General features: G+C 36.5%; 1 protein-coding gene and 3 pseudogenes across 4 annotated transcripts; all 4 read left to right on the forward strand.

Moving 5' to 3' along the window:
* The first annotated feature begins 360 nt into the window (after nt 1-360).
* Nucleotides 361-1,601, forward strand: LOC145233866 (carbonyl reductase [NADPH] 1 pseudogene; annotated as a pseudogene).
* A 28-nt stretch (nt 1,602-1,629) lies between these two features.
* LOC145233858 (carbonyl reductase [NADPH] 1 pseudogene) lies at nt 1,630-2,826 on the forward strand (annotated as a pseudogene). The gene has a single exon (XR_013861199.1). The product of XR_013861199.1 is annotated as a carbonyl reductase [NADPH] 1 pseudogene (transcript).
* A 67-nt stretch (nt 2,827-2,893) lies between these two features.
* Nucleotides 2,894-7,927, forward strand: LOC145233863 (carbonyl reductase [NADPH] 1 pseudogene; annotated as a pseudogene). 2 transcript variants are annotated; one of them, XR_013861202.1, is made up of 2 exons: nt 2,894-3,243; nt 6,761-7,927. The product of XR_013861202.1 is annotated as a carbonyl reductase [NADPH] 1 pseudogene, transcript variant X1 (transcript). The 2 variants fall into 2 exon arrangements; XR_013861203.1 differs by lacking the exon at nt 2,894-3,243 and adding an exon at nt 3,709-6,381.
* Nucleotides 7,928-17,756: 9,829 nt separating this feature from the next.
* LOC145233958 (uncharacterized) lies at nt 17,757-25,398 on the forward strand. Its single transcript, XM_080098724.1, has 6 exons — nt 17,757-17,848; nt 19,116-19,317; nt 20,316-20,497; nt 21,499-21,620; nt 23,910-24,016; nt 24,375-25,398. The coding sequence occupies exons 1-6, from the start codon at nt 17,788-17,790 to the stop codon at nt 24,397-24,399; spliced, it is 699 nt and encodes a 232-aa protein (XP_079954850.1). The 5' UTR covers nt 17,757-17,787; the 3' UTR covers nt 24,400-25,398.
* Nucleotides 25,399-26,983: the final 1,585 nt, after the last annotated feature.

Raw genomic sequence — 26,983 nt, forward strand, 5'->3', positions numbered from 1 at the left:
AATTGAGGCAACACTTAAAATGTATTTCGATTGAACCCTTGTACTTTCGATGTGTAGAAGTTGGTTATTTTTATACCAAATTCAACAGAAAAAAGTGTGAAGACATTAGCTAGTATCACAGCTCCCCTTTTGGCATTTTAAATCTTCTGTTAAATTTTAAGACTTCATATGTAGACAGAAAATAAATTGATTTTTATAAGCAAACATTAAATTTGTTTGTTCATTATCATTGCACATCAGGTTCAATTATAACAAGAGTAACAAACTAAATTTGACTGCACAGTGGATTTAGATAATTCTTTAAGATGTCCTATATCTATAGATATCTTTCACAGTTACATATATTCAAAAGCTTAAAAAATGTCTGCATCAAAAGTAGCTGTGGTAACAAGGGCATTGGTCTTGCCATTGTGTGAGCACTGTCATCAAAATTTAATGGTGACGTTTACCTGACAGCAAGAAATGATGAACGTGGACAGACAGCAGTAAAACTAATCGAAGGTGAAGGATTGAAAGTGAAATATCACCAACTTGATATTGACAATGTGGAAAGTATAAAGAAACTGTCATCCACTATGATGCAACAATACAACGGAATTGATGTGTTAATCAATAATGCTGGAATTCTGTTCAATGACAATGCACCATTCTCAGTACAAGCCAGTGGTACTTTAAAGACAAATTACTTTAGTACACTGAATGTTTTGAACATTTTGCTTCCTATAATTAAGCCTGGTGGTCGAGTGGTCAATATATCGAGTCAACTGAGTGTTTCTGCATTGCGACAATGCAGCCCTGATCTCCGAAAACAGTTCAGGTCAAATGAAATTACTGAGGAGGAACTTTCCAGTTATATGAATGCATTTGTTGAATTTGCGCAACAAGGAACACATCGGGAACATGGGTACCCAGAAACAGCGTATGGAGTGTCCAAGATTGGTGTTACAGTTTTGACTAAAATACAAGCAAGGTTGCTACAACAACAAGGACAAAATAACATTCTAGTCAACTCCTGCTGCCCAGGGTGGGTTAAAACTGATATGGGAGGCCAACGGGCAGGTCGCACACCCCAACAAGGTGCTGAGACCCCGGTGTATTTGGCATTGCTGCCAGATGACGCACAAGAGCCCCATGGTGAATTTGTATATGACAAAAAAGTTCAAGTCTGGTAGTTTGTGCATGTTTTTTTTGCTTAATATCATAGTTTGTTGTGGGTACTTATGGTAGTTGTATCTGCACTTTCTTTTAGTATCTACATTCAATGCCTCACCTAATTAAATATGTAGTTGCTGTAGTTTGTACTTGTTTTGATTCTAACTTGAAACACCAGTGCAGTTGAATTACAACCTTTTTGTACATACTTATATGAATAAACTGTGTTAGTTGCCTATCATGGTTGCAGTATAGAGATATGTTGTACAATCACACTAGTGTCATTTCTATCTAATAAGTAATGTTGCATACTTAAAATGCTTTTGACCATCCCTGTATTGGTTGCATGTTTAACTGCTTGAAATTAAAGTTACTGAACTGGTATAGTTTGTAGTATATCAACTTACAAATCACACTAAAATATTTACCAATTTTATATGTCTGCAGAACTTTAAACAGTAGCTTACTGAAACTTAAAATCATGTCAACAAGCAAAGTAGCAGTGGTCACTGGTGGCAACAAAGGCATTGGTTTGGCCATTGTTAAAGCACTGTGCTCAAAATACAATGGTGATGTCTTTTTGACAGCCAGAAATATTGATCTTGGCCAAGAAGCGGTCAAGAAATTGGAAGCTGAAGGTTTGAAAGTGAAATTTCACCAACTTGATATTAATGATGAAGAGAGCATTAAGCAGCTGGGCACCGACATACAAGCATCACATGGTGGAATTGATGTTCTTGTCAACAATGCTGGAATGGCTTATAAAGGGGCAGACACAACTCCATTTGCAACCCAGGCAAAAGTAACCCTGCAGACTAACTTTTTTGGTACACTGAATGCTTGTAAAATCCTGATGCCTATTGTAAAGCCAGGAGGCAGAGTGGTCAATGTTTCTAGCTTTGTATCAAAGTCGACACTGCAAAAATGCAGTGGTGAATTGCAAAAGATTTATCGATCTGATACAATTACTGAAGAGAAGCTCTGTTCCATGATGAATGAGTTCATTGAAGCTGCTCAAACAGATAAGCATGGGGCTCTTGGTTATCCAAACACAGCTTATGGAGTTTCAAAGCTTGGAGTTACGGTGATGACAAGGATTCATGCAAAACTAATGAGAGAGCAAGGAAAAAATGATGTCCTCGTTAACGCCTGTTGTCCGGGGTGGGTTCGCACTGATATGGCTGGGCCCAAAGCCACTAAAAGTCCAGAGGAGGGGGCCGAGACCCCAGTGTATTTGGCCCTGCTGCCAGAGGGCGCCACTGAGCCTCATGGTCAGTTTGTTTCTGATAAAAAGGTTCAGGAATGGTAGACCATTGCCTAATGATACAAATTGTAAAGTTTTGTGTGGCATCCATTTTGTATGTTTGAGTGCTTGGTTCAAATTTACTGTTTGAAAGATCCCAAAATTTGTTTTTACATGTCTTGTGTTATGATTTGAATGTAAAAAGTTGCATTAATCGCTCTACTAATTTTTTGTATCTGTTTCTTCATATCTTTAACGACATCATAACTTACTTTTTACGATTTTTCCGAAAAACAAACTGTAATTTCCATGCCCTAAAATTCCGCACCATCTCAATAATTTTGTAACTGTTTTTTCATATCCAGATTCACTACTAAATTTGCGTTGCGTGGCATTGTATGAGAATAAAATACTAACTGTTAATTGAAAAATATTGCACATCTAGTTACCTTGTAAAACACAGACAAAGAAGGTCCGAAGCATTTGAAAGACAGAAAGATGCTGAAACTCCAGTATATTTGGTCATTCTGCCAGAGAACGCCACTGAGCTACATGGTCCATTTGTGTCAAATAAAAAGATTGAAAATGGTTGACATTTTCCCAATTTGCTGTGGAGTTTTCTTTTATAGTTTGCTTCCATTCTTGTTTCAGTGCGTTGGTTTTCACACTCAAAATAAAATATTCACTCAATTTTGAAATAGCAGCAGTGCTAAAGCTAAGGACACGATGGGTGGGTGGACTTCAGTAGCGCTACCGGAATTTTGAGATCAAATTGGAATATCCAGGGACTAGGATTTCCTGGGATTTTCACGTCCCAATCCCGGGATTGTTGTACTGTGTCAAAAAAGGTAACTTTAAGCTGTACCGGACTGTGCGTTTTATAATTGGTTTTCCCAAACTGAAACATGCAATTTTATTTTGTTTGGTTGCGCAAACGAACCATACATTACTATATGCGATGTTAATAGACAGCATTGCAACTAGCATTACTGTATTTCTTCAGTTTCTCCACTCAAAGTGGAGCTGTATTGCGCAAGGTTGTCACAGGTTGTCTATCTGTGCATGGTAACACGTGTAGCCGCTGCTGCCTCGATGACGACTTGTTAAAGGCGGCTACAATGTAAACTATGATGTTCATTGCAAATTGTTTAGTGAGTCTGATCCTTGCATCTCAATAACAGCTGTCTGATTAACAGTCACACATATGTCTCTTCTTTCTTTGTATTCTTGAATAACGTTAAAGGCGAACGTTCAAATCAGCTTCACATCCACATGGGATAAAACTAGAAGACTCAAAAAATAGTCTAAGAATAGACCAAAAATAGACCCAGAAAAGAGCGGCGACAAAGTCGAAAATAAGCTATATATAGTAGAGCAAAATATTGGCTATTGTGTGAAACCTTTTTTCCTTTTAGTTATAGAATTCATTTTATGGCAAAGGTGCAATTTATAAAGTCATAGCGCTCTCTAACCGAGCTGATATGCTTCTTCTCAAGTACGAGCGGCTGTGTTCTACTTTAAACTTGAAACGGAAACGACAGTATAAACAAGAGGAAGTATGCGTAATGATAAACGAACACCTTATGTTTGTGCAGAACATTCTAGAATAACCAAGTGACTCAAAATATCTTATGACTTGCATGAGAACGGAAATACCAACACTTACATCCAGTTATAAAGAGGTTAAACACTTCCCCTACATGCTGTACAACATTATTGCAAACAACATGCTAACGTTAAACATAAACTTTGTGCACATTAATATCATGACCGCTACACACGTAACATTGACGCTCCCACATTACTATTAAGGCGCAAACAAACCTTTCACATGTAGGTAGCACGCAATGGTTTTAGTGTTAAAGCAATAAATCTTTGCCTGAAAACGCTAGTTTATGCAAGGTTTCTTCACTTAAGCAAAGATCCCGGGATTTCGGCAAAAATAATCCCGGGGCCGGGATTCCAAAAAAGACTTAAATCCCGGTATCTCCAGGGATCCCTTACCGTCGAACAGTTTTGGTAAGGTATGTTTTTCAGCCTGTTCCTCACAACAAACTAGAGTGCAAATGTCTGGTCGAGGTCGGAATCAAAGCAGTGTGCACTGTTTGCAGCTAACACTAAAAAAACTTGTTTACGTGCCAGTTTGCGAAAGTGTGGGAATATTATATCTTTAAATGCGGACAAGGTTTCAACAACAACAAAGAACCCATGGAGTAAATAAAAAAGACACTTTTTCAAGAAGAGGACATGAACAAATAGACAAAGACAACAAAAAACAAGAAAAGCAGTGAAATATTGGACTGGCGCACAAAGACTCCAAATGCTGTCAAACGCAACGGTTTGCTACGGTCTGTTGCCTGTTTGGCGGGAATTGGTCTGTCACAAAATCTTGTCAACTATCCCTAGTAGATTGTAACAGGAAAAACATTTAAATTGATTCCTTAACTTGAGTGGATACATTCATCAAGTCTTAGCAATTTTTATGACTTGAAAATGGGTTGCTTCATGTTTATTTGTGTGAAAGGTATGAAAGTGAATAACGATGTTATTAAAAAAAGAACAAGACACTTATTTAATGTGAAAGTTGATTGTATTCATCGATTTTAAACATAAACCACGTCCACATGTGAACCACTGATTTTTAAAAAGCGTGTACAAGAGATTTCATTGTATGTGCCTAAAGGTGCGTTTACACTACACGCGACGCAATGTAACATGCCGCGCAAGCGATTAACTGTTTACACCAGTGGTTCTCAACCTTTCGTGGAATGTGGCCCCTTCAAGTAACCCTGTGTGTGAATTAGTGGATTAAATTGATAAAGTTATTTGCAACACACTAAAAAATAAAATGGTTAATCGTTGATGTTTCTGGTGAGCCTACACCTGTGGCCCCCCAGAACATAGCTCGGTAGCAATCACGCGTGACATTTTGTCTTTGACATTTGGTAAAACAATGTTTATCATTTTAGTGTAAATCAATAACCAAACCAGGACTACCATCCTGTCCGAGGGTTTAAAACAAATGTTAAATGACACCAAGGCTATGAAACATGATTGAGGCAAGTAATTCTGCCTTCCATCATTATCTTCCAAGTTGTAAATACGTTTAGTAGCAAAACATAATAGGTATATGATTATTAAAACTTAAAAATGTTAAAAAAGCACAGGCTGCTAGTTCTCAACAGTAAACGCCCAAAGCGATTTTTCGCTCCAGAAGCAATTTAAAGCGGCATGTAGTGTAAACACTTCTTAACACTTGAGTTGCAAAATAAACCTGGCTTCACGCATGTGTTTTTTGTGTTTAAGTGGCTTAACCACACGAAACGTGATAGGAGTGGTGGCTCAGGCAAGGTTTTGCTGATTGCATTTTGTATTTGCGCAGCAGCAAGTCCGTTAATTGCATCAAGTGCCGCGGCACGGTTGTGTTCCATGGGAAACAGCTTGGTGCTTTACAGGGTATCTGTTTAGCCAAATACATCATTTTGAACATAGAAACATGTAACAATGTCTAGGCTGTAGGCTGCAACATACAGTACAGCGGCCGTTCACAATAAAATATACAAACAAGTAGTTAATATAATATTAATTCGCAAATTGTTTTTCTGTTTTCATATTGTCACTTACATTTAAGTTTACTACAAAAAGTTGTACACGGACGTAAGGGTGCAACAGACAGGCAATTTCATATTTGAAGTGTGACGGGAGCAAGGAAAGCTTGCGAAGAAAAGTTGTAACGATATTTTCATTTGCAAGTCTTGCAACTCTACAGCCATTCATGTTGGTCCTTAAATTGTATATGTGCCAGGCAAAACGTCTAGTTAAACAAAACTGCAAACTTCGTATGCGTGTCACCGAAACCAAGTTCAAGTTGAAACGTTATTAAAGGTCTTTGTTCATTTGGCAACCGCCAAAGGGAAGGTTACTGAAGTTTAACAAACAAGCTTTAAGAACAAACAATTTGTTGCATTTATCAACGCTTGCTAGAGGTATTACAAAATCTTCAACTCTATCAAAAACAGTTTTTGTACCCAAACAGCCCACTAAGGCAATGCTACTGTTGGAATATAGAAAAGAATTGTTATAACTTGACACTTACAATAAGTGTGTAAAGAAAGTGGGTGGTGTTTGTGTAATTTTTTTCTGGTACTTGGTGTAAAAACATGTTTATGAGGTAAAAAAGGTTTCACAGAATTAAATAACTTTAAAATATGTGATTGTAGCGACCTCACTACCGTGTTCGCTTATGCGCACAACGCTTGCTTCACTGGTGACAATGTTTTTTTCAATTTGTTTTTTTTTAGAATGGTAAACTGCTCTTTTTAAATTTGAAATAAATTTAACTTAATTTTTTGTGTCTTATTGCAGAACCTTCACAAAAAGCATAGCTGACTTAAAATCATGTCAAAAAGCAAAGTAGCAGTGGTCACTGGTGGCAACAAAGGCATTGGTTTTGCCATTGTGAAAGCACTGTGCACAAAGTTTGATGGAGATGTTTTTCTAACAGCCAGAAATATTGATCGTGGCAAAGAAGCAGTTAATCAACTAGAAGCTGAAGGTTTGAAAGTAAAATTTCACCAACTTGATATTGATGATGAGGAAAGCATTAACAACTTGGCCAACAATCTTTTAGCTTCACATGGTGGAATTGATGTCCTTGTCAACAATGCTGCAATTAAAGAGGCAGACACAGCACCAATAAAAACCTATGTCCTAGCCACACTGAAGACTAACTTTTTTGGTACAATGAATGCTTGCAAAATTTTGATTCCTATTGTAAAACCTGGTGGCAGAGTGGTCAATCTGCCCGGCTTTTTGTTCAAAGAAGCATTAGAAAAATGCAGTGATGACTTGCAAACAGTTTTTCGATCTGATACGATCACTGAAGAGAAGCTTCATTCCATGATGAATGAGTTTATTGAAGCTGCTCAATCAGAAACCCATGGAGACCTTGGTTATCCAAGCACTGCTTATGGAGTTTCTAAGATTGGGGTCGTAGTGATGACAAAAATTTATGCCCGGATGTTAAGAGAGAAAAAAGAAGATATCCTCATTAATGTCTGTTGTCCAGGGTGGGTTCGCACTGATATGGCTGGGCCTAAAGCCCCTAAAAGTCCAGAGGAGGGGGCCGAGACCCCAGTGTATTTGGCCCTGCTGCCAGAGGGCGCCACTGAGCCACATGGTCAATTTGTTTCTGATAAAAAGGTTCAAAAATGGTAGATCAATATACCTGTATGTACAGGCGTCGGTTTAGGGGTGACCGAGGTGACATTGTGAGAGTATAGCAGTGCAAATAAACGAAAATATCATACGAGTGACTGTTTGCATGAACGTTTTATCATCGTCACATTTTCAGTACTCGACCTCAATCGCAGTTGTCGCTATTTAACACGTTGTACGGTTGTACAGTAACGTCGTCATGACCTTCACTATATATGCAAATGTGTTGTAACTGTCTCACTCTTAATCTCTCTTTAACTCACCTAATTTGTAAAGTTAAAGGCCGTTCTCTTTATCGGACTAATCTCAGACAAGCAGTAGCTCAGATAACCAAGGACTTGGGGTGTAAACATTTACAGCGAAAGATACTTCTGCAGTAATAAGTACCCGGCAACTCGACCAGCCCCTACAACATTTCTCCCCTCCTAAAAAACAGTGGTGACAACATATGTATTGTCCCTGTTTTTTGTTTAAATAAAGTATTGCCAGAAAGACCTATGCCGTAAAGTAGTTAAAACCAGCTGTTTGTAAGATTGAAGGCTACAATCAACGACAAAGGCTGCTTGTTGAAAATCTTATATTTGCTGTATGTTAACTGCAGGAATGACTAGTCAAACAAATATACAGACATTTTTCATGCCAAAACGCAAGCGTGTCGAAAAAGACGTTTTCTGTTTGAATGTTGAGATATTTAAAAATCGTCACACACAATGTAAATAAACATCTCAAACAACCTATACTTGAATCGTATCACAACTTCCTGATTTGACTGTTTGGAAGTTTGTTATGTCTGCAAGCTTTATTTTGTTATGTTTAACCGAATAAGAGTCATATTAGATTGTTTCGACAACATGTTTAGTACCGATTGTAAGCCGCGGCTTATATTGTTTATTACCTGCCGTTTGTGCGAGGGCGGCTTACATTTCAATAGCGTTATATTATATAGAGCAAAAGTCGAGGATACGATTGGCAAACGAAGCTTTAAAAAAACTTGAGCAACATTGCCCAAACGTGCAAACATCCAATTGGTTGGACTAAATTTTATTTATCAATTTGACCAAGCCAGTAAAATCAAATGCCCAATAGTCACAAATAAGTTACAGCATTAATACGAGATGGCTGTCATTAGTTATGTAAGCGCCTAATACTGTTTATTGAAATGTAATAATGTTTTTAACCCTCTAAAAACGAAGATTTGGTGTAAAACATTGCTTTTACTTAAACGACACATAATTTCTTGCTAAGTACAAAACATTAAGATTTTGTTTTGAAGTAAAACTACAAAAATCATCGTTTTAAAATAAAAAAACTATTGGCACTCAGTTTAACCAGTGTTTTTGGTGCATTATTAGTTCTTGAAAGGTGCGTAGCTTAAGCCACTGGTCGGCAACCGCCGGTCCGCGAGGAGTTTGTTACCGGCCGTATACTTTTTCAGGTTAAATGCTTTAAAACATTTTGCCCATGTATCCCGGGGATGACAAAGTAATTTAGGCGTTTTCATTGCTGAATATTTTTTTTTTAAATCTTGAATTCTTAACCGACTAAAAATAAAACGCATAAAACCTTTAATGTCTATTAATGCAATCGTCTCCAAACCGCTGATGGATATGCTAGGTATATTAAACCGCCGCTAGGTATATTAGCGCGGCTGGCGATGGGTTTGGTTTGATGCCATCCATAATCCAAGTAGCGGTGGTTTTACACACGGACTAGTTTGGAGATTAGAGATATTTTAATGAGGACTTTTTGATGACATAACCTGTTTTCTATGGCATGTGTCGTGAAAATTAATCGTAATTTTACCACGTCATTTTAACCTAGAAATTTTGTTTTGTATCTCATAACAGAGAGAATATACTTGTTTGTGAATTGAAGGTATATTGAAAATGTGCTAATGATCACGTATACCAAGGCCTTTGACATCGAAATTGTTTGTTATAAACACGAAGTACGTCGTAGGAAGCAAAAGTACAATTTCAAACAACAATAAATAGGTTTGATTGGACTGAAAAACAATTATATGTTTACCATTTTTTACTGTACACTAGAATAAAATCCCTTTTTTTCACTGTTATAATTCTCTATAAAAGCTGTATCTATTGGTTGAACTATGAGATATAATTTTCGGTTCTACTGATTGAAAATAGGTACCCATTTGTCACGCTGGGCATTATTCGCGAATGGAGAGTTGGTATACAGTTGATTTTCGCTTTAGTGACGCCAGTATAAATTGTTGTGTTCTGCTAACATTGTTTATTGTTTTGTTTGTATCCAGCGGTTCTCAAACTGGGGTCCGCGGTTCTTTAGGGGTCCGTGAGGCAATTTTGGGGGGACCGCGAAAAGGTTGAAGTACTTCTATAATCTTATTTGGCGTCAGTTTGTGCCATTAAATAAGTTTAAATCAAAGTAGAATTGAGAATCGACTGCCTCCATTGCTAAACAATAGCCTTTATTACATAACAACTTACAAAAATGCCATTGCTCGCGCACAATCGTAATGTTTTTTGTCTTGTCTGTGATGTCACAAGCAGTCTTTGGGTCATTATTATGCAATATGGATAACTGGCTCAAATCCTGCAATCAATTTTCGTTTTTCTGAAATGCACATTCAGGCGGACCGCGTGCCCTCGAAATAATGGCAAAGGGACCGTTTTGAAAAAATAATGAAAAAGTTTGAGAACCACTGGGCTAGAGAGAATACATTAATTCCTTGGAAAACAATTTGAAACGAAAATTAGGCACAAAGCAAGTTGAGACTGAACAACCGCTTGAAAGCTTATATATATATAGTCAATACATTGGGGGTTTTGGTAATATATGTTGCCTTTGTACGTGCCAAGCTGTAAAGTAAGCTTAAACAAAGCTGACATAGCAAAAGGAATTCAAAAAGGTGGTAAAATTGATGTTGTCTTTTTATACGCGGTTTACTTTATCACTTAAAGAGGTAATCTAATAGCTTAAACTAAATTCAATAACGCTTAACTTAACGTACTTGGACGACTAAATTAACATTTTTTTAAGATTAGATGCAGTGGTATTAACTTGACAACATTAGCTATCACGTTTTTTTTTTACTTGCGCTGAAATGCGAAAACATGAACCAGAAACATTAATGATACCACGAAATTTGTAAACTTTTCTTCTTAAAAAAATTTTTAACATTAAAAGAAAACGAATTAAAAACAGTTTGTTCAAATTTAGAAGTAAAACAATAACTTACGTAATAATGTCGAACGCCACAAAAATCTTATTCATAAATGTTGGCATTCTTGCCGAAACTTGCGTATTTTTCAAAACCAACTTGTTCAACTTGTTGTTTTTCCTTCAAAAACTCCAGATTTCGCAAAACACAGTTTATTACACAATTTGCATCGCAAAAATGACGTGATACATTGCCATGTTGTATATAATAGGATTAAACGTTTAAGTCAAGTTTGGAAATTTCGCAAAACTGGTTTTCCCGTCATGTGACTTTTCTCCTAAATTAATATCCGTCATGTCATCATGTTGACCAAAACTTGCTACGTAATGGCGCCTCAATAGTGTTGACCACGTACCGAAACGTGCTTGTTATGTAATTATTTTTGTTGTTTTGTGACGCTGTTAACAATTGGTTGCAAAAAATCGGATTAGAAGATTGAAAATGTGATTCTTAGACAAAAGGTAAACCTGCAAAAAAATGTTTTTGATAAGTTGTCGCTTTTGGCTGGTTGATGTACTTAAAAAAATACACTTTCGACAAAACAATGCAACAAATATTCTCGTTCGGTAACAAAGATAAAAACCTATCGAAGCATCTTGAGGGTGATTGAAAAACTAGGTAAATGGCAGGGGTGCATTGATAAATATCCAATAAAATATTGTCAAAAAATAAATATCATTTCAAACATTATTTTTTTTCTTCATTGTGACAAACGTTGCATTCTATAGGGGTGTTTATTAGGCTACGAGTTTGAGCTCTTGCGGTTGCACGCATTAGTAGCTTCATTTTATGTGACGTCATACTTCACATCCGCCACCTTGCATTTTTTGTAAAACTCGGCGCATAGGGTTGCAACTCTCCCTTTCTTAGACAAAGTTACGATTAACAGAAGTAACAGACTTATTAGTAATAAATTTAGATTCTGTCGATCACTCGAACACAACTTGATGATGATGCATTTTTACCGGATTATTTTTTAAAGTTAATCGCACTAAATTTATAATCCAGATGAATCATAAATCTTTTTTCGCGTTTACCGCCCACTATGAACTTGTCCGGGCGCTTATTAACGGCTATAAATAAGCACAGGGAAGCAAGGATGACAGACCAGATTAAAAATAGCCATAGGGGATCAAGTTTACCGTCTGGTAAAGGCAACAAAAACCGACGCTTCGGGCCTGGGTTGTTTCAGATATGAGATACACGTTTGAAAGTACCATATGGCATGCTGTGTTTGACATTCTGTGTTGAAAAATTTGCCGGCTGTCAGCGAAACAGTTTAAAGAGTCGTTTAAAAAGAGTTTAAAGAGTCGTTTGAGGTTTTGTTCAAAAGAATAATGAGACAATTGTTTTGTCAAATAAATTATTTTTTACGTTTTGACACTTGATTTGTTTTAATCACAACGTAAAGACGCTTAAAAAAATGGAAATGCGTAAATTGCATTTATAAAACTGGTAGTAATATATTTGCAACAAATCAATGTGAGTATGAATATGGCGAATCAAAAAAAAAAAATTCTGCAGCAAGACGCGGATTTTTCCAAAGTCCATGCTTCTGTCACAGAAGTTATGAAAACAAGCAGTATTAAATATTTTAAAATGTATTTCGTTTCTGACATTTACCGACCAGCACTGAGCATGCTGGGTAATTGCTTATGAGTGCAAGTCGAACTTCAAATCTACAAACTTCACAGTAAGAATGCTTTTCAGAAATTTTTGTGTGGTTTCTGCATGAGCTCACAGAATAAGGAATACTTATTCTGCATTACCTTGCTCATAAAAACGTGTTTCGGCAAAACTTGCGTATATCTTCGAAAATCCACGTAAAATAGTTACGAGTTTTTTCCCGATATGTATAGACCTTTGGTGAAGCATGATAAACATATAACATCGGCCCACAAGTTTTACGTTGAATGTTTTAAAATTTGTTAAAAAAGAAAGGGAAAAATTTTACGTGTACAACGTGGTAGGTTTCTTCAAATGTATAATACGGTCAGTCAGATCCGGTTTGTGATTAATTTATTAAAGAATAACGGATCAGATTTGGAATTGAGTTTCGTCTTTGTCTAATTTGCTACTTAATTTCGTTCCTGAGCCGAGTGTGTATGCTCATAGGGTGTTTATATTGATTTGTAGAAGACAGCCGTGCAATTTTGAGATGTTTAGTCTAAACTGCCATCTTAGTAGCATATACTTGGCTTACGTAACTTTTGGGCCTAGCTCATTTTTTTAAATAGGGTACTGACCAGTAGATTTAAACCTTGACCTTTAATATAGGTCTAATTTATAATCCTGTTTGAAAGTAATGTTAGCAAACACCTACAACATTTGCCAGTTATCAGAGGTGACATTAAAACAACCTGATTATTATCAATGAAGTTTTCCAGCTGCTGTGGCATGTGTCACTGTCACACCTTGCCACCCACATGTCAATCTGTCATAAAACCTTAACGAAAATATTACCTGGTTAATAAGTGCGGTCTTTGATGAGTATTTATATGTTAAGGACTTACGCTCTTTCGTAAACATTTACGGAGACATTAGCAGATCGCTGTCGCTAAAACTTGATAATCCTGACAACACCGGTAGAGGATTATCTGACAGTTTTCGCTTTCTCACGCCAATTTTAAACACACCCAGGCTTAAAATATGCTAATTTATATGTGAAACTTTATGTTGTAACTTCAAAGACTGGGTAAAATGTAGACAGATAAGTTGATTAATTGGTTTCTGTAAAGGAGGGGTTCCCAACCCGTGGTACGCGTACCACTAGTGGTACGCGAAGGTTTTTCAGGTGGTACGCGAGTAGCTTCCGCTTTTTCACAAAAACCTAGATTCACAACTTTATTTGTTTGTCTGGTTTTGTTTACAATTTTTTTTCCTTAAGCCCATTGTTATTGTTATGTAACTATTCCTGTTGTTTCGTATCATTACGATCTTCAAAATACAGGTCATTTCAATCGTCAATAAGAAGCATAGCTGCTAAGAAAAGCCGTACAATGCTGTGGCACAGTGGGCGTTAATTGTGTCAAATGATTGCTCTTGATAGATATAATCTACTGTTTTAAAGCGTAAGCTACAAATAGCGTTTTATTTGATCAAATTGGTTGTTCTGCAAGAAGTGGTACGCGTGGCAGTACAGAGCGTCCAAGTAGCACGAGATCGTAAAACGGTTGGGAATCCCTGCTGTAAAGCATGTACCAGTCGTGCGTTTTCCGGTCAGTAAACCTCGTTAAAGCCGTTGATCAGATATTAATATCGACGTTTAAGTAATCTTCTGCGAATTCGCTAAAACGAAAACTTGAACCATATTCAGCTTAAGCAGACTTCACATAAAGATCGTAGTGACCGGCTGCCGTGAATTTTTATGGACATCAGTCAGTGAATAACCCTTTTTCCCCCCATTTGATCGTTTACGCTCCGCAGACAAATGTAACCACCTCATTTACATTCGTGTGCATTATAGCGAAGAGGTTCTGGTGTCAGGTGTTTGTAAACTCAGCCGATTATGTTGGCTAGCCGTTGCCTTAGCATCTTGGTGAATTATGTGAAGTTCTGTAAAAATTAAAAAGGAAAAGAAAAACTTATAGCTTTACAGCCGAAAATAAGTTTTAATTCACGAAACTTATATTATTACACATTGGGTATATAAAAAGCTTGTTTTCTATTCTATTTGAATAAGGTAGCATTGAGGCCTTGGGGCAAACGTTGGGCTATACTCTTCCAAACAGGAAAAACAGCATTTGCTGTGTATTATGTTTTCATGCGGTTGTCCTTACAGCTCTTCATCGAGGTGTCCAATATAAACAGTGTCCTTTATTTCTAGCTATTACCAATCATGTTACGTTTGAAAGTTATATATTGTGTAGAAGTAACAAAAAGTGGTAGATGTTATAGAAATAAGTTGATAGTATGTTGCGGACATTTTTATGCATTGTATTTTTACATATACCTTTTTTATTGTAAAAGAGACGCAATGTCGTGCCACTTCACACCCAAAATGTAAAACTGAGTATCAAAACGTCATTTATTGCGATTAGTAGTTGTGCAATCTCTTCAGTTATGTTTGTCAAAAATTTACACCCTTACGTTACCTAATATTTTAAGTTATAACAGTGTAACATAACCAGAACGAGACCAACATATGCTTGTTATTTGAAAAAAGATTTTATTTGTTTGTATAGACCCAGTATTTACGTGTTAAAATAAACACACGAGTGTTATTTAAGTGACGTTTCGTTGACGCAATAGCCTTAGGGGAAAAGACTGGATATTTGATACTGGAACCACAAACGGAGGCGTAATTGTTAAAATTGCCCACACGTGTTGCCGTGTAAAAATTGCTTTGTATTTTGTTCATATTTTCTCATTCTGGCTTAAAAGTTAAGGGTAATATTTAGCTTACGTTATTTTCAAACTGAGTAAAATGACACATAAAAAAATGAGGTCAACTTTTAAACCTTTACATTTTTGTCTGAAAACTATTTTGTTATTCCTTAAGTTGTTTATTGACAACATTTTTACATAACATCCAGTTTGGATTCAATAAAAAAGTTTTGTACTACCTATGAACATAAGTTTTTGACAAATCAACTCGATTACTGTGAAAGCTCAATTCTTTTTCAACAAACGATTTTTTTGTGTTAAACAATTATTAAAATAAATCTAGAACAAAATTAAAGTTATTCACGCTATAAGCCAGGCTCCTACCTTTATTGTGATTTAGACCAGGGCTTCCCAAACTTTTTTGATCGCGACCCCTTTTAATCTCTTTAAATTTTTCGCGACCCTTCACGGATAATATGATAGACAATGCGAAAAAACCTTTGTTGTATTTATTGAAACGCCGAATTCGAGCGAAAACTAAAAACAACCTACCGGTACTCGGAGTCTACTACTTCACACGTTCAAACACCGATAACTTTTACGTGCTTTAGCCTTAGTTTCTGACAGATTGTTTTGCAAATGGGCACTTGTCACAATTTCTTCGTGTGGTTTGAACGTTTGCTGTGCGTCGAGAACATACGCACGTTCGTAAAGGACGATTTACCGAGTCGGCAAGTTTCACAACAATTTAGGTTTTAAGTAATTTGTTAGGGCGGAAAATAAAGTAAAAGCAATACAAGTTTCAAATCGTGTATTGTTGACGCCTAAACTGAGCTCACCTTGAACCAAGTTTAGGCCGTTGCAGTGCTTTGAAAACAGATATTTAACACTGCTTAAAAATCAGAAATTTATTGCATATTTTTTATCAGAGAAAGTTATTGCGCCAAACAATGCTTAAACGCTTATAACTCTATATATCATGTATATGCTGCATTAAAATCCCTGGGTATTTTAAAACAATTGCAATTGTTGCGTTTCAACCGACGTCTGTTCGATCAATAGCGTCAGTACAAGCGCGTTTGCGCTTGGCTGAAAACGTTTTAAAACCGACGTAACTTGAACAAAGAGGCGATTTTGACGTTATACAAAGATAAAGGCCGGGGGTGTGCGGCACCCTCACACCCCCGTACTCCGCGCCAGTGTATTGATTACTTTTTGCAGAAATTGGTACAGCTCTCTGCGACCCCTCAAGTTTGTTAAGCGACCCCTTCCGGGGTCGCGACCCCCAGTTTGGGAAGCCCTGATTTAGACTACATAAGCCCGGAGTGTTTTTTGCGTATATCCTCTAAAATTATGGCAGTACAAATCGTACATGGCTTATCGCACCTAAAATATATTTCGTGGTTGATTGGCTGCAGCCTTAGCTATGTGGTCGGCTGTGTATACAATATTCTTGCAGCAACAGGGTTGTTTTTTTAGCAATAAACGAAAAATGTTCACTGAAATGTGTATCTCTAGCTGGCCACCTTTTTTGGAGGTTTAGCTGCTAACTAGACATTAGTTGCATGCAGCGATTTTAAACCCAGACTTGGGTGGTATTACTTAAGTATGGGCGCTCTGGTAAAATTGAGACGTGAAAAATGTGAATTTCGGAAAAAAAACATTATAAAATATATACCTTTCTGTAGAAAAGTATAAGACCTTGATTTAAACCAAGGGTCGGTGACCTTTTTAGGCCGCCTGCCGTCTGATTTAAATGTCAATCAGAAATGAGACAGATTCATACTTGTAGACTGATATATAGAAAAACGTTTAGCATACCACACAAAGAATATGCCCCGCCAGATGTTCAGGCACAATTAGATTTTTTATTTTGTACTGTGTCTGTTTGGCTGAAAGAATCAGCGGTTATGGAAGTTATTTTTTAGAAACATTTTTGACCCAAAAACACATGGATAAGCATGCGTTGACTGCGTGATACACACGTGTTTAGCGCATGATCAAGAGCACGTTACGGGGGTAATTTGACACCCTATTAGATCGTAGGTTTGGAAGAAGAACTTATCTCTATAAAAAGGTAGAAGTTTACCAAACAGATGATAATATGGACTGGACATTGTTTAAAATTATCTGTTTAAGAAACGCCCTTACGTACAGATTTTGTAGAGACAATACGTACCATTTTAACTGGTAGAATGTTATGTTAACGCGTGTGTATAGTGATGAGCATTTGTAAAAATAACAAAACCACATGCGTGCACACGTGGCAAAAGCGTGATTCACGTGTGCGTTACGCATGGCTGAAAAGCACGTTACGCCTGATAATAACGACGCGTTTGAAGAAAAAAATCGGTAAAGAAAAAATATTATGTAATAAATGAGTCGTGCTTCCAAAAATGGTTCCATTGATTGTTTAGGAGTTGTATGATAAACAAGATAAAATCTGCATAAAACCCTAGTGTACAATGCGCTATTTGCAAATATGTTTTGTTAAAACATGGATAATAGGAAATTATGAAAGATTTTCTGGATGAGAAATTTGATTACCGTAACTTTGCTTTTAGGTGGCAAGGAAAAAACCGCAGTTTAATCAAGTTTTATGGTTTACAGGTCTTAAGTTATATGTAGCAGAATTTATTTGTGAAAAATGGAAAATTTCTCGGAAAATTTTACAGTTGGTTTTATCGTTTTTCTTCTCTCAGTTGCAGGTAATTTCCGAATTATCATTTTAAATCCAAATATTTTGGGTTTTCAGGACACTAAATATGAACTTTCCAAGTAGCTTGATTAGAAACAAAACTGCCAGAGGGTTTTTGTATAGTGAATACATTTTATTGCAGGAATTTTAGCAATCGCTTAACGGCGACAAAGCAGCGTAAAACTATAAGCATAAATTAATAAAATGCCCGCAAAAGTTCGTTATACCCAATTTTGGGCTTGCTTACACTTTTAATTAAGCAAAAACTTCAAAATTGAATTCGTAACATGAATTTGTTTCGCTTCAACCGCAACCTGTCCGTGCGCACGTAGACATAATATCGCTTTATAATGATTAATTGTTATGTCTTTTGCTACGTTTTGACGGAAGTGCACCAATCTACTACAGCAGATTGTGTTGCTCCTTTCTAACTACAACTGCGTTTTGGACGCCACAACCTTCCACGACATTGTTTTGTGTCGAAATTTTTAGTACATTTTAAGTAAAATGAGACCTTAGAAGTCATAACAATGTGTAATATCACCATGGTTTCATGAAGCAAAATAAATTTTATGATAAAGCAACGGTAGCTGGGCCATCAAAAGTTGGCCTCAATTTTTGTCATGTATAAAAATGAATAGGAAACGGAAATTTAGCGACTGGTTGGGCTACAATTACAGCACGAAGATTATGACGTCACAATGACAAGTGTCCGTTCTAAATCTGCGCCTTTCGCGTTAATCACGGTTCCGAGTTCGTTGAGAAACTCGCTTAATAATCCTTAATTAGTACAGACGTCGTCCTGCGCATGGGACACTGACAATTTGAAATGACGTATTATAGCAACGCGACTTTTACACAGAATTTACGCAAAACTATTGAAATTATGTAAACACGTTTTTTGTTTTTTTTAAAGCAGTGGTGGGCAATTTTTTGGGAAAATCACAATAATAATAGGCACATTTGCTTGTCCGCGTAAAATATACTCAGCGAGTATTCGGAATTGACGAAAAACGACACAACAAATAAGTTTTTATCAGCGACATGTTGTGTGTGAAAAAATTAAGACGATTAGAGATACAACGCATTAATTTAAAACACAAAGTGACCTCATTAAACTTTATAAACTTCCAAAACAATTCATAAAGTCCCTAGGTGGCAAATAAATGTCTTTGAACTCTTTTCACCAACCCTGGGTTCAATTATGTTTGTGTCGATAGTTAAATTAAATATAGATTTGTTTCAAGTTTTAGTTTTTGTAATTTTTTATTTTGCAGCTTGTAACTCAGTGTCACTGGTTGAAAATCCAAGTCTAACAAACGTCACATGTTCATCGCATGCTTATTGCCAAGTTTTATTCGGCGACGAAATGCCGTTGTGTTGCGGAGATTGTCAACTGACAGTTTGTTGTAATGACACACGACAAATCGCACAACTAGATCTCTGCAAAGAGGAGAAACCCACCGGGGCAACAACACTGTAAGTTACTTGGTTGTTTTTGCTACGTAATTAACATAAGCTTTGTAAAACATGTCTGTATGTTTTACGCTGTCAAATCGATTTTTCATTCAGAATGTCGATGTAGTTTTTCACAAAAACATTGGTTTGTAATAAGTATAAGCAGTGTTGCCATACCGTCCTTATTTCTAAGATTTGTCCTTATTTTGAAGGGCTTTGTCTTAAAAAAGTTTCTGCCCTTATTTCTAAGAACTGTCTTTGTTTTTGACTTAAGTCCTTATTTTGTCTTATTTTTAACAATTACAAGTCAAATCCCTGCTAAAAGTAAACCTAGACCTGGGCTGTCGTGAGATGCACTACGTGTTTTCTACGAACAAGGAGTTGGAACAGAATGTTCCTGGGAAAAAAGAAATATTACATGTGATATGTCAAGGCTCGCATAAATGCAAAGATTGGTTCAAAAACGTTTGTTTCGTTTGACATGAAAGTCCAATTGTTCGTGTGTCCTTATTTTGAGTTCCATGTCGATGGCAACCCTGAGTATAAGTTTACCTGTAATATAAAACAATAATTGCTCTGAAATCACTTCATCTTTTACAGAACTAATAGTTTTTGTATCAGAGTCAAGTCACGTATTTTGCTGAATTTGTATGAACTAAAGTCACATGCTTTGCTGAGTGGGACTTAAGTAAGATTGATTCTTTAGCCTAATGTGACTCGATTCAAGAGAAAGAGTAATTTAAATACGAATCAAGACAGCTTAAATCACATTATGAATCTGACACAAGTCAAGTCGAGCATATCATTAATACTGGCTCAATTCTTGATGAGTCTTGTGGCAAACGTGACTCAAGTCAAAACGAACGTTTGCGACATGTTGCTCCAGTCAAGTTAGTTCGTTTAAAAACCATCACTCTAACTCATTTAAACCACGTCATCATTACACTAGGTGATGTGAGTTCTAACTTAAACCTAAGCCGACATGTAGACAAAATTTTGATCATTTTTTTGTCCTGCAGAGGATCCAAGACTTTAGCGATCGTAATAGGAAGCATCATCGGATGTTTTGTAATTCTTCTCATCGCAAACTGGTTGATCAAGAAATATTTATGCGGCAAATCATCAGCCTCATCAACACGAAGTGGCGGTAGAACCGACGGACAACCTAACCTCACATCGTACAACAATAACGCACTCAGTGGTGAGAACCAATTCAAAAGTTTGCACTTTATATGTAAACCAAGTTTTTTTGAAATCGAGAGTGGCTGATAAAGTGACCTCACGGTCTTCCGCCACAATTGTTGCTTGAACAGCGCAAAGTACACTTACTTACTTACTTATTAATGAGGTCAAAAACTCTTGGTTTAGTTGTAAAAACAGTTGATTTTCGCTTTTAAAGCTGAAAAAGATAGATTAGATTTAACAAGAACAATATGCAGAATGGCTGTTTAAAATCAATTCTAAACAATATAGCTAAAATTTTCAATATATCGTAGATAGGAAAAACATTTTGCACTTTAAATTGTCCGCCAACTTTAACATGCCTTTAAATATACTATTTGTTTCCAACGTACTAGCCTGTAAGGATAACTAACACGATGGCCACAAAGTATTTCGATACCCAGTACGCCAAATGTTTATGTTAAAAATTCCTGTAGCTTTTGTTGTTCTTAACTGCAACTAAACCAAACTAAAAACAGTTTGCTCCAGCAATACATTTGTCATCAGGGTAATAACACACTACACAACACTTTCGTTCTCATAAAGTAAAATCAGCATCAACGTTGTATCATCAGTACCAACCAGTTAATTTGTTTAACAAATATGTCGTTCAACTGATGGTGTAATCACCCAAGACGTCCAACCAATCCATCAAATTTCGGACATTCGTGCCGTAACGTTTTGCAACAGGCGCTACGATTTTCGGAGGGCCTTTGTTATAATGCAATCATTTTTCATTGTATCCCGCTGTTCTGGCGCCTTTTCGCTTGTTGCTCGCAATCTTCATTCATTGCTCTGATGAAGCCCTACCGATCTGGTGGGCGAAACGTCAGCCAAAAATACAAGTTATGGACAAATACAATTAGTATTTTTGCTTAACACTACACCATCAGTTGAACGACATATTTGTTAAATATGCAACCTGGTGGACGAAAACGCCTGTTCAGCATTTTCAGTTAATTTGTGTTGTTCTTTTTTAAGGTTCAATTCACACCGAGTTACCGATGGTTGAACCAGCTCCTCCATACACAGATATTCACTTGTACAATAAAGTCGATCACGGGAGTTCGCAAGCAATTTACTACACGCTGCCTGGAGATAAGGTGAGAGAAATTTGTAAGTTAGTAACTCGTTTTTTAACTGCGCGGACAATAAAAATATATTTATAGATCTGATAAACCTAAAATAGAAAAAAAAACATGAAAGAAACAAAAGGAAAATTAACGGTAGGCTATAGAATTTTGAAAAATGAGTCCACTATATTTGAATTATATCCCCGCTTTAGAATTTTGTAGCATTTGTAAGATAGAGAAATAAATGTGCTTTTTGGGAGCTTTGGGAGCACATTTAAGTGCTTGTATCATGAAATAACGAAAAACGTGTCGTATGGGTAAGGTGTAAAATACCGGTTTGCTACTTTGTTTTAACTTTTTCAATCTTTAAAATGTATTTCGTATCAGTAGACATTGGATATTAAAAAATTGTTAAAAACGCAAAAGTATTAGCGCAAATAAAATACAAGCTAAAAAGCACAAAGGCGTATGGGGCTAAAACCAAAAAAACGGCGTAACGCAATACGGACAGGTCTCTAAATGATTTGTAACAGAAGTATAAGCAAACAGCAGTAATGTCCTGATGGAACGCTCGCCAAGTTCGTAATCTGTCAATATTAGTTGTTTTGCAACGTCTATGCCTTGTCAGAAAAACTCAAACTGCCTTAAGGCATGATTGCATAACTGTTTAGTTTTGACAAGATTTTATCTTCTATGCTATAAAGTTGTCACATAAACAACGGATTTTTCTCTGTAGGTAATAGGTCACTTTTTGGTAAACAGGTTTCGGTTCTTATAATGCCAAAGGTTTTAAAACATTTTTTTGGCTTGTTTCTATTTTTTAAATCGCTTGCTCTAAGTCAGTGGTTCTCAAACTTTTTTGACTGCGACCCAAATCTAAGTTTAATGAACATCTCACGACCCAAGCCCCAAACATCAAAAAAAATATTTTTTTCTAAAATGCATGGAACAGAAAAAGACACAGACAATTACAAAACAAATGATTTATTTCTTTAATGTGATTGATACACTGAAATTTTTCCTTCATAATATCTTCAATGCACGGCTCTATTTTTTATTCGGGAGACCACTTGATATTGTATATTCAGTGAAAGGTCTGTGATTCGACTTTTAACTGTGCTGTTCGATAACGAGACGGACCGCAATTTCGAGGCTACATCGATAGGAGTCTGGCCATGTAAAAATGGCTGCAGGCTGAACGAGCTCTTCACACGAGCTCGATTCGTTTGACAATTATACTGCATAAAGCAGCACACATTGTGTCTTTGCAGCACCGTGATCACTGATAGAAGTGAATCCCCAATCTAAAAATTGTACCTTGTACGAATACTTACTCATCGACGCTAACTATTCCATCTCCACGTTCAGTTTCGCATGATTAACTTGTCCTATTATTTCCCGTGCTATGACGTTACAATCGCCATGTGAGTAACAGTAAAATTGGAAGGCTATTGTCTGTATGTGGTAATGATTGGTATATTTTCCTGTACAGCGTGGTCGAGTGAGGTGACTTTATTACTGCGTTAAGTAAATTCGTTTGTGCACTTAATGCAGCAATAGAATTGAATTTGGGCAGAATTGAATCACCATAGCGCGACCCATTTTTTGACCCTGCGCGACCCATGTTTGGGTCGCGACTCGCGACCCATACTTCTCTAAGTAATGTGAAGAGAACCACTGCTCTAAGTAATGTGAAGAAATAATATAAATAAAACTTCGTCCAATCTTGATTAAATATAAATATTTGTGGACGGATTTTGTAAAAAAAAAGTTGTATTAAACAGTTGCGTCAAACGCCACTTCGGGTTATAGGCAGTGTTCCCAAACTTATCATGACAAAATTCACACATGTTTTGAACGTTTATTTTCAACATCCCGTATACCACAAAGTAAATAGGAAACGCTAAATAAAAAAATTAAAACATTTCAAAAATGTTAGACATCGACTTTTAGGATTCCGCTCCTACAAGTACAAAAACGTGTTTTGTTTTTTTCAAAAAACAAAAAAACAAAACAAAAAATATAAAGGTGTGTCCCTTTGTCAACAACGTTTGCCACTATTGTAGATTTTTTCCTGATTAGAAAACTAGTGGTCTATACGGGAAAAAAAAAAAATATATGTTGTTGAACACAAATTTTACTGGCAATAACTTCCTCAGTGTTCCTTAATCTTGCCTAATCAAAAACGTACTAGAAGTTCGACAAAGTTTCAATTTAGAAAATTACAAAAAATGTCTTAAAAGCATAATGCTGGTGATTGTTAATTCTAGAAATCATTTCTTTATCCGATGTTTAATACAAAAAAATGTTTTTTTTTAGTCTTACTACGGAATTGTGTCACCGACGTCAAACGAAAATAACCAAACAGTCACTGATGAAGTTTTATCGTTAGATCCACCAGCATATGAAACTGTGATAGTGGAAAGGTGAGAAGGATTAACATCTTATAGTTTTGAAACTTTCAATTTGAGAAAAATTATACAAAAGACAAATAATGAAAAGATGATCATTAATTTGTTTTTTGAGATATTTAATGTTTTTATGGTAACATAATCTTTGGATCGCTGATTACAAAACCTAATATCCGACCCTCTTTTTAACTGGACGATTGCAAACGTTACCAACACTGCTTTGCAACGCTAACCGAAGCTTCAGTTTATCGTGCCATCGCATCAACATCAACATGAAGGATTGTACAAATTCTTTCGCATTCATTGCGTGCAGTCAAGGCAGAAATTACCGCAAACTTTACAACAAATATAACTGACCTGCGATCACTTTTAGGTCAGGAGGGGGTGTGGCAGCGTGAGCAAGTGGGCGTGTCCAGTGGTGAATATAACTTCTTCAAAGGACAAAGTTACCTGAAACAAAGTCCTGAATGGAATGAACACTGTGGTGTGATATTGCTCACGTGGGCAACATTGGTCGGACCGGGAGGAAACACCAGGATGACGTCATTGATTGCATGACGTCATAAATAAAAAGATACTTTTTTGACTTTAAAGTATCGCGAAAAAAAATTTAGGCGAACAAAAAATATCCAAAAATCGGCCATCTTGCATTTTAAATCAACTCCATTGCTTGTTTAAGTTTCTGTTGCACTAAATATTTCGTTTTGGACAAAAAGTTGCAACTACAAGTCGCATTCAGTGTTATTTACCCTGATGAAGACGACCTGTATAGGACGTCAAAACGTCGGAATAAAATTACATTTGCCAGAAGAGCTCAACAAACTTGATACAAGTAACAATATTTAACGACCAAACTGTGCGTTTTTGTCTAATAAAAACATATAGTTTACGATCGATTTTTGTTCTAAAACCTTGTTAGATTACCTATGCTTGTTACTGTCTTTGGTTTTGTCCCTCGGGCGCATTTTAATCTTTACTTTTATAAAAAAAACCTGTGTAACTGGCAGTGAGTCATAAAAACCACACACAACGTGAAGAAAACGCAAAGTGTTGGAAATATTTTAGTGATATTTGGATCGTGTGTCTGCGGTGCGTGAAAATTACAATGCAAATGAATTTTTCTGCTCAAGTTTGTGCCAAACAAGAAAGAGTCCTTTGTTCCAATTCAGTGGTGACTTATTCAATTGTTATTGGTATTTTTGTTGTTATATAGCATTTGAAGATTTGCAAGTTTTTTTCTGAGTTCAGTAGTCAATTTAAATTTTGCCTAACATTTGCAGTAGCCCGTATACTGACTTAACGGTTGTTTTTTGATGTATTTTTCAGCTTTTTTAGCTGCTATTATATTTATTTCCGCCATGAAACACGAACGACGTTTTTCAATACAGAAACTAACATGAAAACAATTGTGCCCAGTTTTTAAATTTAATTTGATTATTATTTGCGTAATTCTAGGAACTATCAGTTTCAAATATTAGGTCGAAATTAGTAATCAGGTTTTGAACGTAAAATTCTGCAGCTTTTTAGCTTTTCGTCGTAATGGTCCCGTTGGCAATTTTCTCGAGTACTCGCGGTTTAAGTTAAATATAAAAAAAATGTAGCCTAAGTACCTAGAGCAGTGGTTCTCAAACTTTTTTTTGTTGCGACGCCTCTGGAAAAGTTTTCTGGACTTGCGACGCACCAGCAAATAAAAGGTAATGAGGAAACTTATCAATAAACAGTTAATTTAAATCTATTAAACAGCACTTAGAGAACAATTTTAGCATAACTGTTTTTCGACAAATTTATAAAACTGCACTCAACACTTTCAGTGCACCCGGCAATCACGTGCGGGCTTTTGTTAATTGTTTCAATTATTGCGCACAATTGCATTGTCTTGTCTGTTGCAAGGTCTCAACAGCATCAATAACGAATTACAATGAAAGTAATGTTTCAACTTACGCACAATATAAACTGATGCACAAAAATTTACTGCTGCAACTCATGCACAATAATCACTTAAAACTTTAGCTAACAATTATACGTTACAACTACATCAAGCCTTTGCTAGAAAAGTCGCCTTTGTTACATTGTTATGAAACAAGACTCCGTTCACATAATCAAGTTTAATGCCCGCCAAGCGTCGCCCCAGACACGCGCCTATCACGCACTTGCTGCTTGTACTGTTTGGTCTCGACGTACATTAACGGACAACCGCGTTTTTGATCAAAAAGGTAAATTTACGTCAATCCGCACTCTACGCAAAAAGTATGGACGTAGATATACGTCAACCGCACTGAAACCTCATTTTTATGAGATAAACTGAGTTCAGCCACGAAACGGAAATATTCTGCGACGCCCTTGGAAAATTGAAACGACGCACCAGGGCGTCGCGACGCACAGTTTGAGAACCACTGACCTAGAGTAACAACCAAAAGATATTTTTTTCTTTCGAAAATATTTCTGCAACAAGATGCATCGATATTACATAAGATTGCCCCAATACTTTATGCTCCTCGCTGCCCCTCAGAAATCGATTAGCGGACCCATAAGGGACGGGGAACCCCAGTTTGAGAACCGCTGGTTTATACTGATTACCAAATGTTTCCAATATTGCAAAGCGTACGTGATAAGAAGTTCATTGTCGTAAGCATATAGGCCTTGGCTTCAAACCCATCATTTTCAACACTTACATTAGCACGTGTGATTATAATCAAACTTCTAAGTAGGCTCTAACGTTGTTAGCCGGATACACCCAACCAAGCCACTACGTGACAAGATAGCATCGTCAAAATTCTATTAATCTAAGCGTAGCCGACTGCATTAACCAACGAAACTCGATGACACGGATTAAGGTTATATTTATGTGTTTGCGTGCTTTGTCGTTGCCACAAGAATTTCCGCGTTGCAGTGGAAGCGATAAGACTGATGTTGACAATATGTATCTTCGCTCTTTTTAAAGAATTTTCAGTCCTATGGTTTGACTTAAAAAACTTTTATGAC

This window comes from Phallusia mammillata, chromosome 6, assembly GCF_965637545.1.
Source record: "Phallusia mammillata chromosome 6, kaPhaMamm4.hap1.1, whole genome shotgun sequence".
Classification (NCBI taxonomy): Eukaryota; Metazoa; Chordata; class Ascidiacea; order Phlebobranchia; family Ascidiidae; genus Phallusia; species Phallusia mammillata.